Below are 17,618 nucleotides of genomic sequence, written 5' to 3' on the forward strand. Positions count from 1 at the left end.
GGGGTGTATTTATAGGCATTTTGAGGTTTGGGAAACTTTGCCCCTCCTGGTAGGAATGTATATCCCATACGTCACTAGCTCATGGACTCTTGCTAATTACATGAAAGAAAGAATGTTTGTTAAAAACATCAATCAAGGAATGAATCACTAGAAATAGTATTTCTCCTTTGTCTATTAATATATTCCAGGTGTAGCAGGATATAATCTTCAAGAGATGTCAAACAATAAGTTGTTATTGAATGAATCAGAGGTTGAAAAGGATTTAAACAAGTAACTATCTAGATGAATCATGTGTATTCTGAAAGACTTTACCAAAGTAATATTATTTAAAACTTGACACAAGACTTGTTATTTTAATATATCTAAACAGTTAAAAAATAAATCTTGAAGAAGGTAAACTTATTATTTATAGGTTTAGAAGAAACATAAAAATAAAAGATTAGGTAGAGCTCGTTTTGTGCGCGTTTCACAATAGCACCTGTTCCTAGTGATCATGTGACTGCTTTTGAGGAAGTTGTTCCACAGGCTTCATAGCTGAAAACAACAGATTTGCAGAAGAATATTACAATTTTTTTTTTCATGCTGTCCTTTTTGGAATTGAAGCGAACAGGAAGTGTATGTCTGTGTGCATGGTGAAAAAAAAAAACTGTTGCAAAGGTTCTTTTTTTTTTTTTTTTAATATAAAATAGGGAAAAAAAAAAAAAAAAAAAAAAAGACTGCTCACTAGCTGATAAACGGAACTCCCCACTGTCTTAATGATGGATAGTGACCTGCCTCACAAGCATAAACACTATTTTATATTGCTGTTTTTACAGCTGCATAATTTAAATATAATGAAATATTACATAATAACACTAGGGCTCCCACCCAGCTAGTATTTTACTGACATGGCGGGTGTTTTTAAGGTTCATATGAAAGTAGAAAATAAATAATACAAATTGAAACAAAGCTCTTGTCAAAGTGAAACTTCTGATGAGTGTGTCGGATACTAATCACAAACAAATGATCATTTAAATTAAGCCCTAGCAGCTTTAGTTTTTGAGTTATGCTGTATCATTATTTATGTAAATTATCATGAACGGTATTTTTGTTCAAGAAAGGTGGCAACTATAAACAACACATATAATATATATTAAAGGAATATAAAACTCACTACTAAAGTACCAATATAAACAACATAAATCAATGTATGACTATACTGTATGTAAAATAAAACTTACTTTTTTTAAAAAACAAAGCTTGCATACAAATAAAAACGTATATCTTATTTATACTGAAAGTGTTGCTAAAGAAACCACAGAAAAGGCTGGCCTTTCAAAGATAGAAGCGCCAAATCAAGATGTGCAACCAACATGCTTATTATCTTTTCTTTCGGAAAGATGATGGTCAGGTCAAGAACTTAAAGGGCCATGATACCCACATTTTTTCTTTCATGATTTAGAAAGAGAATGCATTTTTAAACATCTTTCTAATTTACTTCTATTATCTAATTTGTTTTATTCTCTTGATATTCTTTGCTGAAAAGCATATCTAGATATGCTCAGTAGCTGCAGCTTGGTTGCTGCACATAGAAGTCTCATGTGATTGGCTCACCCATGTGCATTGCTTTTTCTTCAAATAAGGATATCTAAAAAATGAAGCAAAATAAATAATAGAAGTCAATTGTAATGTTGTTTAAATTTGTTCTATCTGAATCATGAAAGAAAGATTTTGGGTTTAGTGGCCCTTTAATCCCGTCTCTCTCTTAATTTCACAGATAGACAAGTAGAGAATAGGAAAAGAAAAGTAGGAAAGCCAAAGCAAGGTCTATAGAGGTATCATTAGAACAGTTGCCCAAGATTAAGCGGGCAGGGCCTGTGGACCATCATGATTACGAAAGAAAAGAATTTATCCGGTAAGCATACATTTTGTTTTCTTTTGTAAAATGATGATGGACCACAGTCCTCCATAACATATGGGATTAATGCCAAGCAGATGGTCTATGTTACGGAAAGGGTGGGAAAATACTTCCAATCACTACAGATTTGACTGTAATATAGCGCAGCGCTGAGCAATCTATGCCTATAGTAGCATATTGTGCCTAATGTGCCTGTGTTAGTTCAGGGGGAATAGTTGTCAGAGATACTTACCTACAAGGCTTCAGCTCCGCTTCAATACTATAGCAAAGATCACACCATTATGATCCTCTGGAGGCACCATAGCTCCGTCAGCGACGTAGACGGCTTAAACAGTTCATGCAAATCACACAGGATCGCTACCTAGGTAGACCACCGTGAATGGACTTGTATAATGAGTCCCACAGTGGGTTTGGATACGCTTCACGTTTTAAAGATAGCTTTTAAAAAAACGATGCAGAAGGTCTACATGAAGGTATTTAAAGGGATTGTCTAGTCAAAATTAAACTAACATGATTTAAATAGAGCAGGCAATTTTAAGCAACTTTATAATTCACTCCTATTATACATTTTTCTTTGTTCTCTTGGTATCTTTATTTGAAAAAGCAAGAATGTAAGCTTAGTAGCTGGCACATTTTTAGTTCAGAACCCTGGGTAGCGCTTGCTAATTGGTGGCTACACTTAGACTTGAAAATAAAGTCATTTTTGGCTAGACAAAACCTTCTGATTGTCCTGCATGAGATTTGAATTACACTAAGACATCTATTAAAAAAAAGCAGGTTCGCTTTAATCTACGTTGTATTTTGACGTGTATTCAAATATAAATGCAGAGGAAATATGCTGTCAATATTTGCACAAATGGCAGTGATTTTTCAAGCAGTTATTAAATAAAAAAAACACAACACTAAGCAGTTTTCAAGTAGCAATTTAAAACAAACAGTGACATTTTTCTTTTTTTTTTTTAGGCATTTTGTTTTTTTAATTTTCAAGTCTAGCAACATAAAAAAAGATGGAATCTTGGACTAAAAATAAAATGATGAATTATGCATATACAAGTATTTTTTTCTTCACTGCTGTCTGGCTCTATTTTCCTCCGTTGCTTACAATGGTGCTCGCCAGCAAGTAGGTGGCGAAGATTTGCGGCATGAATACAAACGTGCTTGTTTTCTCACTTGTTTTTTGAAAAGCATTCCAAGTCAATATGGCTGATTGAATCACAAAATGTTGCAGGAAAATATATGCGACTGCAACATTTCAAGCATTGGCCAAAGAGATGCGTATTTCAACCAGAATGTTTGATGCTGAATACTGATTACGATGCTATTTTTAACGCAGATAGGCAGTTTGCTGATTTTGCATGAGGGCCTAAGAAGCAAGGCTACTGGAGGAAAGACGGGCTAGTCTGTATGTCAAAGGAATCACCATGACATTTACCCTGAAAACATAAGGGTCTTCTTGCTTTTTGGAAAGCACATGGAAAGCTTGTTGGTTTCTTTCAACTATGGGAACTATTTCTAGATGTCCCAACTTCAGAGATAATTCCAAAAGAACATCCATAAGAGCCACTCTATATGATGATTCAGTCTATTGGCTTAGGAAATCTTCCTGGTTTTTCTGAAGCCCTAGAATGTAAATAGGCAAATATGCCTTAAAAGGGGAAGTCTAGACCCAATACTTATTCTTTATTATTTATTGTAAGCATCTATAAGCTTGTAAGAAGTACATGGAACTTTTAAATAATCATCATTTGATGAAGTCAAAAATGGCCACCAAGCTCCACCCACAGCTTTCTTCTTGTCAAAATAGCTTTTTTCCCCATTTATGACAGTTTAGCAGTGCATGTTTAATATTTTTCAAATTGCACATGCACAAATCAGCATGTGCGAGTAGGAAAACGTATTGAAGAGTCAATTGTGATTGGTTGAAACTTAACATACCAAAATATAAATACAATAGGTGGGCGGAGCTTGGCGGCCTTTTTCGGCTCCTAACAAACCAATTTTTAAATCTTTAACGTACTTCTTACAAGCTTATAGATGTGGGACCAGTTGCAGGATGCTTCTCTGGTATGTAAGAATAAGTCATCAAAATGATGTATTGGGTCTGGAATGTTCCTTTAAGGATTTCAAAACATCTGTACGTGTTAGTACTAGTAACACTGCATATCTAAGTGTTTAAAAGGGACAGTAAACACATAACTGCAAGACATTTTTGTTGTGTTGCTATAAAATAACATACCAGCCAAGTCTAAAGTCATGTTTTAAAAAACAAAATTACCCTCCTTACTGCAATTATTTTTCAATACACAAATTCCACCCTCCATTTGCCTTATTTGGAGGAGCCAATCTGGGCTTTAGTCTAGAGAACAACACTAGCCGCGATCATAAAGTTATTGCAGAATGCAGGGTTTTACAGTTGTTATCTGATAAAGCCAATTAGGGAGATAGGTAGCAGAGTTAGCCTTAAGATGTCAGCAGGCTGCATTTCAGGTTTTGAGAATTAGAAATTGCTCAATTTTCATGAAAATGAGCAAAGTTGCTTCATTATGTATAACTAAACATTTATTCTAACAATATCAAGGTGTTAACTGTCCCTTTAATCCCCGGAAAAGGGTTAAACACACAGTAGAAGCAGAACACAGGACCAATAGAGCACTGCTGGTCCTGAGTGAGGACATTTTTGTTGGTCCAATCAGCAGCGCTAATAGCAGAACAAAAAAAAAACCCTGTTGCTTTGCAGATGTATTATTACTACAGATTAAATTAATGGCTGCTCCAGTTATCTTGGTTTCCCTCACAGACAGTGGAGGGGAGGGTCACCTACATGCATCATCATGTGATCACTCCTCCACCAATTATCTCTAAATTCTAAAAAAGGCCACAGCCACCCATTGACAACAATCTCTTTGCATCTATTGAAATCAAGTAGATTAGCTCAAATCAGTTCTTCAACAAAATGTCTAAAGCTATCAATGACAATTTTTTTTATATAACATATAAACCCTTACATATTTTTATTTCACATTTCAAAACCCAATTTTTTATTTTATTTTGTTTAAAACAGAAAAAGAGAAAAAAAAACAACAACAACTCATCCCTCATAAGCAAACCAAAAAAAAAATGGAAACACAAGGCTTTGCTGAGAAAATCTGACGTGGGTGGTTTGTTGTTCCATTGGTCAAGTAAAGAGAGGAAAAGCAAATATGTCTTTAGGACTGCACAATACCACATATACACATTCACAAACACGGGCAGATCAGGCAAAGGTTACCTTTCTCTTAAGAACACTTAGTTTTTCCACCACGCCATCAAGCAGACTGACAACAGAGTCCACTGCAGGACAGCTGCTCAGAGTCTTCTCTAGTTCGGCCACCACCATAGTCACATGACTGGTCTCTCTGTCAATGTTCTTTTGGGCAGCCCGGAAGCGCTTGTTGAGAGTCTCATAAGGTACCTAGAAAACAGGCAAAAAACATAAAATGTGTCAGTGTTTCCATTGAAGACTACTGCAGTAATAAATACCTCTCTGAAGGTGGGTATTTCTTTCTTGATTAAAAAAAAAAAAAAAAAAAACAATACAATTATTTCATTAACTAACTTTCTATTTTTAGAATTTTGTGAAAGACATTCATCGGAAAATTATTATAATAAGCATTTTTTTAAGCCCTTCATCAGAAGTGAACAATATTAGAATAAGCCTTTTGTGAAAACCTTCATTGGAACATTATTATAGTAAACCAGCGGTCGACGAATCTGTTTAAAATGTAGGAGCCAGAAAGAATATGTAGGAGCCGGACATACTTTTAGGAGCCAGACAGTGGTATTTGCATATAGATATATGGAGAATAACCTCACATTTTAGGAGCCTGGGATAAAATTCTAGGAGCCAATGGCTCCCAGGTTTGTCGAGCCCTGAAGCATTTAGTGAAAACCTTCATCAGAAAATTATTAAAATAAGCATATTGTGAAGAACTTCATCAGAACTTTATAATAAGCATTTTGTGAAGACCTTCATCAGAACTTTATTGTAAGCATTTTGTGCTTATTCTAATAATGTTCCGGTGAAGACCTTCATTGGAACATTATTAGAATAAGCATTTTGTGAAGACCTTCATTGGAACATTATTAGAATAAGCATTTTGTGAAGACCTTCATTGGAACATTATTAGAATAAGCATTTTGTGAAGACCTTCATTGGAACATTATAAGAACAAGCATTTTGTGAAGACCTTCATTGGAACATTATTAGAATAAGCATTTTGTGAAGACCTTCGTCAGAACTTTATTGAATTAAGCATTTTGGGAAGATTTTCATGGGAATGTTATAACAATAAGCAATTCAAACGAAACAAATGCATTTAACACATTTGCAAACTCTTTAATTGTATAACTCTCAGACAGTTATGTTTATATTCATATGTCTGTGTTCTCTGGAAGTACTGACAGACATTATCTCCCAGGTACAAACAGTCACTAATCTCTGTCATTATATCGGAGTTGTAATCAAGACAACAAAATGTTGCAAAAGCCGTTGATGCATATTGCCTTAGGGCGCATTAATAAATAAGCTGATTTCCAATCATGTGACAACTTATATATTAATCTTATTTACAGTTTGTTTCTTTTTCATTTTATTTTTATATATTTATATATATGCACTTTATCCAATACAGGGAACCTCCTTTATCCTAGCACCCCCTAGAACACACTTTTGTGTTTATTTGGATCAGCAGCAGTTTCCACTCGGGGTTAAACATATCGAGTTGCAGCATCACTAGTGATAAAATTACACTCTAACAAATTAGAGCATCTAAATTTCTCACTATACAGGGCTTAAACACACAGTTACATGCAAGGAATAATCCAATAATATAATGCTCTAACACATCACAGCATTGTTTGCTTTTTTATATCCCTCTAATATTTATATTTTTTTCAGTGGATGTGCACATCCCTTTATTCCCTATTTGTTTTCACTCTTCCTTCACATAGGGGTAAATACAAAAGCTAAAGTGCTGCTCAGGAGCTGTAAAGTCAGACTGTGACATATGGAGCAGCATACACATGTAGCCATCAGTCATCAACCATATGCGGCTTTGCTCAGGTTAAACACATAGCAAGCTAGGTTAAATCATGCAAAAATGACATGCTCTAAATAATTAACAGCATTAAAGTTTGGCATAAGAATGTCCCTTTAAGATATAGAACAACAATTCCTTTAAGAAACAAACATTTCTTTTGTACACCAATTAGCAGTTATTTTACAGGACCGCTAAATACAGTGGAACTGAATAATTAACGACAATGCAATAGCATTTACTTTGAATATTACAATAGTAGAACATTTTCTGGCAAAATTCAGTTATCCAATTTCCCCTCCCCCTGTATAGTGTGACAGCCATCAGCCAATCACAAAATGTACTGTACACTTTTGCACATCCTCGAACGGAATCATGAAACTTTAAATTTGACTTTAGTGGCCCTTTAAGAAACCACTAAACAACCTTACACGGGATTTAATGAATCATAGGCTGAATTCTATATTTAATCTCTCCCCAATCACATCTGTTGCATTAGGTATTATACACATGGCACAAATAAAAAATCTAAATAATTAACTGTAAAATGAGTTGCTGCAGTTATGCAAGAGTTTTCGATCGCTACTTTCAGTAAACATGCCAACGTGTCCAGGAACAAACTACACTACTGCACCAATTTAGACTGCGTTATCTTCACCGAATGAAAATCTCCAGCTCTGATACAAGCTGTCTACTGGGAAATGGGCCCAGTGACTCTTCTGTATACAGAACTAAAATGAGCTGCTTTCTAAAGACACTACGATAATAACAAAAACAAAAGACTAGCCTTTGCATTAAAAAAAAAAAAAAAGGAAATGTTACAGCATGAATCACTCTGGCATTCAACCATAATGAAGTCCATAGCAGGCTGGCATCCATGAAATATGAACATTTTTGTGTAGCTTCCAAGATGCGGAAGAGAACTTGTCAACAGTTGCTTGTGATAATCTGCAGTAACATCCAGTACAAAAAAGGAAATACTTCAAATTCCACTGGGTTTTGCACTTTTTTATTCTGGTAAGGCAGCAAACTCTAAATTATACTGGTTGCCAATGTCTTGCATACAGCAGGTCAAAACTCAATAACTCTCTTGGTATTCTTAGTTGAAAAGCATAACTAGGTACTCTCAGGAGTAACAATGCATTACTTGGATCTTGCTGCTTATTGGTGGCTGCACATAAATTCCTCTTGTCATTGGTTCACCTGGAGGAATTAGACCACAAATCTTTTAAGGCAAAACCTGTGTGTGTGTGTGTGTGTGTGGGGGGGGGGTTAATAAATGGTCCATATAAGAATAACAATTCCCCTGTCTACTAATTGCTAAGGTGAATGGCAAATAAAAGAAAATCTTGAAATGTCTTTATTATTTTGTGGTAGAAGCAAAAAAAAATGTGGGATTTTTTAAATAATTAAATAAAATAAAAAAGTGGAACATTAATAATTGTGGATTTTCTAATTGTCATAAGAATTATTGCACACTGTAGACTTCACAAGCCTAACACAGCTACATTCTACACAGTGATTACTGTAGTAGCTCATATCATATTAGTGCTACAGAATTTTGCAGCAATATACAAATAAATGACCTAAAAAATTAATTTTCAAATACAATTTTTTTAGAATACAAATCTTTAAATTACAAATACAATTATTTTCTTCTTTTTTTTTGAAAGTGCAATCTTTTTTGGAAGAACAATATAATTTTTTGTTCAGGAAGTATTTTTTTTTTTTAAATTTATTTTTTCAATTACACTTCCAGCATGGGTCAAAAAAAAATGTAAAAAAAATAACTGTTAGTTACCATTTTGCTAAAGGACTTGTGATATCACAGCAAGTCAGCTTTGCCTAGAAAGTAGCTACGGTTTTGATTTTAATTAAATGTAGAGCACTGGTTTTCAAACCTGCCCTCAGGCCTCTCTATCAGGCCAGATTTTTAGGATATCTGAACTGGAACACAGGTGAAATAATCAGTGAATTAGTAAACATGGTTATTTTGTCTGCTCTCACCCAAAGTAATCATGAAAATCTAAATTTTTTATGATGTCATTTACCATACGTTTTTTATGCGTTTTAACATACCTAAAGTGCTTGTTCTGATTTTGTCAGCCATTTAAATGAAAGCAAAAACAGACTGCAGTGACATCACAAGTACTTTCGCAAAATGGGAACTAGCTTTTATTTTTGACAGTGTTTTGACACATGCTGGAAGAGTAATTAAAAAATAAAAAAAATTGTACTTTCAAGAGAAAAAAAAAAAAGCATCTCCAAAAGAGAAAAGTGTACTTCTAAAAAAGAAGATTGTACTAACAAAACCAAATTTCACTTCCAAAAATTTTTAAAAAAAAATAATTTTAAAAAGATTTGTATTCTAAAAAAAATGGTATCACCAAAAAAAAAAAATTATTGTATATCTAAATTTAGATTTGTATTTGTGCCTCACAATTTAAGTACAAAGATAAACAACCACACTTGCCTTTTTAACAGCAATCGTATTCCATAGAAGTACAGCGGATACCTTTACTAGCTAATAGTGGATACAGTCCCTTCGCCAGGCATTAGCTTACAACTGTATTCACAATTAGTCAGCTATTAAAAGGTATCACCCGTACATCACTTTTGTTTTCTTACAAAAGGATTTTTACTTTCTTTAAATACATTGGCTAACATAGTACTACCTTTTTTCTGCAGGGAATGTTAGATCATTGAATTAATTTAAGAAGCAGTGAAGGATCTGCTTTAAAAGAAATTCATAGTAAACTTGCAGATTAAGAAAACCATATTTAAACAGGACACTAAAGTAAAAATAAAAATTCGATACAGAACATGCAATTTCAAGCCCTTTGCTACCGGGAATTTCAGTGAAAAAATTTAAAGGGATAGGAAAGTAAAAATTAAACTTGCATGATTCAGATAGAGCATGTCATTTTAAGACACTTTTAAATGCACTTCTTGTGTACATATTCTTGTGCTAGCTGCTGATTGGTGTCTTTACACATTTGTCTCTTGTGATTGGCCAACTAGATGTTTTCAGCTAGCTGCTAATAGTGCAATGCTGCTCCTTCAGCAAAACATAGCGTCAGTGCAATCATGACCACAAATGATTGTAAAAGCTTCTCTGGGATCCCCTTTGTTCATAAATAGCAGACATACATGGCTTTGCATGAAATCCAAAAAACAGAGAGGCGCCAACATGTGTACATCAGTAGGTCACAAATAGGATATCAAACAAGTAAGCCCAGGGTACTCACATTTGCGAAGAGCACACCAATGTGATTGTGGAAACAGGCTGGTTATCACAGCTAACCAGCTGGCTGATCCTCGGTCCTGGAACCGGATGGTAGCTCGTAGGGAAAAGACGGTCCGTCTAATATGGAAGCAGGGTGCTCAACATAGAAAGTTCAGGGAGCGGTATCATTTAAAATGTTTATTGTAAACACATGTTGGCGCCTCTCTGTGTTTTGGATTTCATTTAGAGCTGCTAGCTTTTGAAGGAGGAGAGTGCAGTCTGTGCCGTATTCTATACGTCTGTACTCAGTGACCTGCTACAATACAGCCTGTATTTGGACATAACAGAATTCTGTGTGGTTGTCCTTCCACTGTTTATGGACCTTTTATCAGTATTTCTGAATTTATTGGTGGGTCTCATGATTTCCATAATTCTGATGGCTTACTGAAGGTTTATTGAGAGCCTATGTTCCATTTGGATAATTTATTTATTTATTTGAATTATCTGTGTTATACAATATTACCCATGAGCATTTATCTACATTTTGTACACTACCATATATTTGTTGTCATTGCCTAGTGCCCCCTAGTGATTTCATAATCACATTTCTTTTTATACATGGCTTTGCCATTGGTTTTTGGTTATTATTATGCCGCCAATTGCAGCTGCGCACCACACTTCTATTATTCCCAGCAGTGAAAGGGTTAATTAGGTAGCTTTTAAGGCTAATTTTAGCTGTAATGTAGAGATTACCATCTTAGGTACTGGCACACAGTCTGCCAATATGCTGTTTAGTTTTTTTTTATTATTATATTTTGTTTCATCCTCAACCCTCCAACCTCCCTGATCCCCCCAAATAGCACTCTAACCATCCCGATCCCAACTACTGGCGGCCATCTTTAGTACTGGCAGCTGTCTGCCAGCACCAAATATATAAATATTTATAATTTTTTTTTTTTTTAGATTTTTTTCTGTAGGGTAGTGGTCCCCACACCTCCCCCCTCCGGCAATTGTTAGTTAGGGCACCCGCACCCCCCTATTCCACCACTTTTCTGTAGTGTAGCTAACCATCTCTTCCTCTCCCTTCAATTTTATTGTCTGTAGATAGGGTCACTCTCACTCCCTCCCCCACCTCCCGCTGGCACAAGTGGATAATCGTTACAGACTGTGACACACACATTGTGTGTCACCGTCTGTAACCATCTGGCATCTCCCTTTATATGGAACAGGAGCACCGATCGTGCTCCATTCCCATATGCAGATGCCTGCAGCTCAAGAAGACCAGCTCTCGGCTGTCACTTTACACCTGAGTCTGCTGGAGCTTCCTGCAGCTGCGACATATATAAATGTTATGCGGTACAATGAGTCCACAGCTGCATTCATTACTTTTGGGAAATACAGAACCTGCCACCAGGAGGAGGCAAAGATACCCCAGCCAAAGGCTTAAATACCTCCCCCACTTCCCTCATCCCCCAGTCATTCTGCCAAGGGAACAAGGAGAAATATCAGGGTGAAAAAAAGGTGCCACAAAAGAATTTAAGGCCGCTCACAGAAAAAAAAAAACGGGCGAGGAGCTGTGGACTCTCTCCCCGTACAGAAGAAAATTATCAGGTAAGCATAATTTAAGTTTTTCTTCTTAAAATGGGGAGAGTCCACAGCTGCATTCATTACTTTTGGGAAATCAATACCCAAGCTTATAGAGGACACTGAATGCAAACGGACGGGAACAAAAATGCAGCCCATTCTGATGCCACCACAGCCTGACACAACCCGGATTCCCAATAAAAAACTACTTCAACAGAAGCAGGAAGAACAAAAATATGGAAAGAGGACAAGGTAACTGCCCATCAATTAGAACCATAATGATGCCAGTTAGAGATCACTCTAAATTCTGGACTCCACTGAGCACAAAAGCCTCCGAGTCCCACTCTCTAGGAGCGCACAAATAAAAACTTCTCCATGAACAATGGCAAGGGAAACAAAAAACAAACTCCCACACCACATTCTCCCTAACTGAAAGAAGGGAAGAAAAACAAAACCCAGAAACAATCTCCGAAGATTCAAGGACAAAACAGAGAGAGAAGCCCCTAGCATAACTTGAAAAAGAGCAGCTACCAGGTTGCAAAAGGACAAAGTCCCGTAGAAAATACTCTACCGACGGAGCAGAGCTAAGAAAGGAAAAATTCCTTTCCAGATCAGCTCCTACATTGATCCAAAAGGAACCAATGTAAACCGGAACCGAAGTCCCAGAAGGACAAAAGGTAGAACAAGACTACCTTACCATAGACAGCTAACTAGCAGAGAGAAACTGAACATCCGGAGGTCAGAAAAAAACCCGGGAGCAGAACAGGAACAGAACAGTAACATCCGTTTACATCACAAACGAAAGCCGCCGGCGTTCATCGGATAAGCAGTCAGACTAAACGTCAAACCATAGAAACTAGCCAACCGAGTAGCTAGCAAATTTGCACCAGGACATTCCTGGAAAGGAACAAGAGAAAAAAATCAGTAAGCAGGGCGGACCAACACCTCCCCTACTAGAAAACGGGGTAAGGGAAGACACCCTGACCAATAAGAAAGAACCAACTACCCGCTAAGGGAAGGTTCCCGAACCAGCAAGGCCTCCCAACCTAAGGAAGGATCCTTCGAGAGACATGATACATGGTCAATGCCCAAACAGAGCAGTCAGAATTCCTGAACCCTACTCCGATCGAACAGTCCTATCACAGCAGCGACTGTCAATGTCCCAAAGGACAAGAGAGATTAAAAAATCCCAGCATCGACAAGAGCAGATAACGAATCTCCAGCCACGAGATCCTAAGGAAAAGAAGCAGGAAAGAGGCACCGACACCCATAGAGACTAACTCGGGATCCAGAATACCTATCCTCATTACCCCCTCAGGAACTCGAAGGGAGGGTACACTGCAGAGAAGAGAAACCCTCGACCCACTGAACTCCTAGAATCAGATGAGGAAAACTACCTAAGGAGGAGCCAAATAGAAGTTAAAAGAAGAAACACAAGGACTAGGTTTAAAAACCGGACCCCCAAAACCAGGTGCCGGATCAAAACCAAAAACCTTGCGGTACAACCACAAAGTTACCTGGAAATGAAACAAGCATCCTAAAACTCCTATCAGGCGACAGCAAGAGAGACTGCATAACAATCTCCTAGATCCCCAAGTATATAGGATCAAAAAGAGGATACTGCAAGGAAAAAAATGGTCCAACCAGGACCAGCTTGCTGACCAGGGTACAACCGAACTGTTCAAGGGTCAACAAAGTTCTAAACCCTAGCAGGGCTAGACAAATAAGCCCTGAGGATTAAACATTGTCTTTTTTTTTTTCTTGGAACTTCCGCTTGAAGTAACATCTATCGCCACCATAAAATCGCTATCATCAAAATCCCAGAAAGGAAAATTTTTTCTAAAAGAAAAAATCTACAGCAGTCACAAGCTCCAAATAAAGAAATAAAACACATCCTAACCGGATCAAAAGAAAGTAGGCCACACCCGCAGGTGAATGCCAAAGTGGAATGGAAACACTAACAGGACCAGTCTGTCAGATTATCCTAATCCTCAGGAGCTTCGAACTGGGATTAGACACACCAAAACAAGAGACGACCAGGAGTAGGATCTCATCCCTTCACACGTCTAGCGCTGTTCGCCATCTGATTCAGAAGCCTGAGGATTCGTTGGCGAATAAGAACTGGTATCCTCCAAGGCCGCCAACACATGCCGCAGCAGTACACGCTGGTGCGAAAGCCTGAATCTAAAGGCAAAATCTACCTCTGGCGGGGCATCTGAAGGCCCCGACCCTGAAGGCTGTACCCCTGAAGCCTCAGAAAAAAACGCTTCCCCAGAGCAAAGATCCGATAAAATCAAACTTGCACCTGACACCCCCAGGTTAAAGGGACATAGATTAACTCTTTGCTTGCAATTAGGAAGATGTAACTGTGCCAATGCCAAAGATATGGCCATGCAGAATCGTGCAGTAACCTCTGTTGGAAATAAACCTCCTTCCGGAGAAGGGGTAGCGGTAACTGCCTGTGTAGGAACAGAATATTCTAGGGAACACACCTCATGGGACACAAAATCCTCAGAGGCAGATGGCTCAGCGGTCTCTAACCTCTCCCCAGAAAGAGAAGAGAACACTCTATTACGGCATACAGAACATAATTGATTGGGCTGGATTACCCTGGCCTCCCCACAATCTACGCAAGTAACAGACTCTGAATCAGAGAAATCCTTCTCCAAACGATCAGAATCCTCCTTAGCTTGACTTATTAAATTATGGACAAAAGCAACTGGCACCTTACACCCCCAATGGCTGGGGCACTCACCACCTCCTATGACCCAGACAAGTAGAGAAACGGATCCTCTCCACTGACACTTGGTCATGAATACAGAAATGGAGAACGAAAACGTGACCACGCCCAGTCACGAGGTGCGACATGTAGGCCAAAGAAAAGTGCGCCAGTCCACAAGAACTGTGTAGCTCGAAAAAATTGTACGTTCTGTAATAGCCATGAGCCCCAACATTTCTACACATATGCAGACAGAATCACATAAATATGATTAAAGTGCCCCACTGCTCAATAACCCCACTCAGGAGATATTAACCCTTGATTCCATAAAGATAAAGGAGTCCCACTGAGACCCTGTCTTCTATCATTTACATTAGATTCCCACAATGAAACGAAAATTAAACGATCTTACCAGAATCTATGCCGTGGAACAGTAACACGGTCCTTCAAGTTTGACACATAGTAGCGTTGCTTCTGACATGGACTTGAGAAAAGAAAGCAGGCAGCGAAACTCTGATTGCTTATGGAGCTGTTAATATGAGTCAGGATGGTTTCGCAGAAAGACTCTCCCTGCATCTCTGGACTCTAACTTTCATCCATGCTCTCACTGAGAGGCTGACAGGACTACTTAAAACTCCCCTCCCATCTCGAAGAGTTCTACCCTCCATAAGAGACTACTCCGTAATCTTCCGACACTTCTCTGCCAACCTCCTGTGACGAAAGGCAAAGAATGACTGGGGGATGAGGGAAGTGGGGGCGGTATTTAAGCCTTTGGCTGGGGTGTCTTTGCCTCCTCCTGGTGGCCAGGTTCTGTATTTCCCAAAAGTAATGAATGCAGCTGTGGACCCTGTTTTTTTAAGAAGATATTATATATATATATATATATATATATATATATATATATATATATATATATATATATATATATATATATATATATATATATATATATATATATATATATATATATATATATATATATATATATATAGTAGCCGGTGGCCTAGCACTCCATCCACATAACTGTTTCCAATGCCTGGGTGCAATCCTCATTTAGAATGTATAGAGTACTGGTAAGGAAGGAGGGCACTCACAGGACTTCATACATAGAGTAATCTTTAATTAAAGTTCTTAACAAAAGTGCATTGTCAACGTTTCGGCCTTTTCTTAGGCCTTCTTCAAGACAAATTTCATGATCTGAGTTCGTGCGGAACACAGCGTCCACGTTACACTCCTAGATTGAATCTAGGAGTGTAACGCGGACGCTGTGTTCCGCACGAACTCAGATCATGAAATTTGTCTTGAAGAAGGCCTAAGAAAAGGCCGAAACGTTGACAATGCACTTTTGTTAAGAACTTTAATTAAAGATTACTCTATGTATGAAGTCCTGTGAGTGCCCTCCTTCCTTACCAGTACTATAACTATATATATATATATATATATATATATATATATATATATATATCCTATTGGGTCAAGGGGTTAAACAACTTACCAAATTTTGCAGTCTTTTTATACACACACTTTCCGATTTAAAACCGCAATTAATTGTCACGATTTAAAAACCGCAATGCGATTTTTTGCTAAAAAAAAATCCTCAGATGTGGCTGTACTTAATTGATTTGTATGTGGTTTCTTGCAAACCAGCTCCATCTAGTGGTTGCTTTTAGCACACATTTGTAAAATGGCTGTTTTACTTTCACTTTCTGTTTGTGATCTCAGTAGCAGCCGATCAATCTCTAGAAGTTTAAAAGCAGAGCCCATGCAGGAGACTGAAGAGTAGGGAAAGCCACTTACTTATATTTACCCCTAGGGACGTCTGCAATCTGAAACTTAGGGTATGTAATCATTATGGAATCTCCCACACAATCTCCTGCTCTCTGAGAAACAGCTCAAATACATAGCAGATGCAGTTAACCCCACGGCTGCCAAAAAGACTAAAACTGCAGTCTCCTCTGCTAGCTAGCTGCTGGGTTACCTTCATCTACAATGTATTTGATATCAGGCAAGGAACAGCATTTCATAAAGGAGCAGCCCCCCATCCTGACTGCTATATGCCTGTATTGGATTCCTGCACAGGAGCAGGGCTTATTTTCAGTCAAGATAAAATGTTTAAAAATAAATAAAAAGAACTGTAATTTTTTATATATATATATATATATATATATATATATATATATACACACATACACACACACATTGAAAGCATAGGCTGCGCTTGAGCAAAATTGGTGATGCTAACCCTTCTCTGATTAACGTGCTTTACCATGGACTTGTAATATCAAAGTTGCGCACTAATGGTAGCGCAGTAAAACGATATTGGTTATCGCTGCTGCATTATCACTAGCGTGCCACTTGTAATCTGGCCCGATACAGTTTATCTTATTGTATATTCAGTATGTGGGTAACTGATTATTATTGATCACTAAGGAATATGGAACCTAAAAATTATTTTGAGAAATATGAATTTGTGTACAACCAAAAACAATATCTTGCTATTGGTATTTTGGTCATCTGATCATGAGCACTTGATAGCAGTGATAAAAAAAACAACATCTCCATAAAACAAAATGAGAAACAAAGCTCTTCATTCAGACCCTGTTTAGCAGGCTTCCCTCTTTGTTCAGTAATTGGGATTCTTTGTGTAATAGGAGGTCTTGAATATGGATGGGGGGGGGGCATAGCCTTTGCTATGAATATGTGTTTCTGGTTATAAGGTAAATAAAGTTTTGCTATCCAAAAGAAAAAGTGTACAGTTCAAGAAATATAAAATACAGACTGAATAAAGTTTAAAACAGGTTTAATGGAAATGTGACAACATTTACTAATGCTGGCCTTTGTCGCATGTATCACTTTTTTACTGTATTTTTATGTCATTCTTTTCAAAATAGCATTATTATTGTGGTGGACATACACTACACAAAACAGTTTTTTTCTTCTTCAATGTTTGTTGCACAAATTATCATTAAATCAATTTACGTTAAAATGGATAGAAAAGTGAATAAAATGTGCATGGGTGCCATCGTGGATACAAATCAAGGATTTAAAAATATTTTTTTTTTTAAATTAATTAAAAATTAAATTTATTAAGCATTTATTTAAAAATAAATGCTTTTT

General features: G+C 37.2%; 1 protein-coding gene across 1 annotated transcript in view; it reads right to left on the reverse strand.

Annotated features, from left to right (window-relative positions):
- MAEA (macrophage erythroblast attacher, E3 ubiquitin ligase) overlaps positions 1 to 17,618 on the reverse strand; it is a 245,163-nt gene that overhangs the window by 189,342 nt on the left and 38,203 nt on the right. The window contains exon 2 of the mRNA XM_053704240.1: positions 5,166 to 5,348. Within this exon, the coding sequence (XP_053560215.1) occupies positions 5,166 to 5,348 (183 nt within the window). The remainder of the gene's footprint in view (positions 1 to 5,165; positions 5,349 to 17,618) is intronic.

The sequence above is a fragment of the Bombina bombina genome, chromosome 2 (genome assembly GCF_027579735.1).
Source record: "Bombina bombina isolate aBomBom1 chromosome 2, aBomBom1.pri, whole genome shotgun sequence".
Taxonomy (NCBI): Eukaryota; Metazoa; Chordata; class Amphibia; order Anura; family Bombinatoridae; genus Bombina; species Bombina bombina.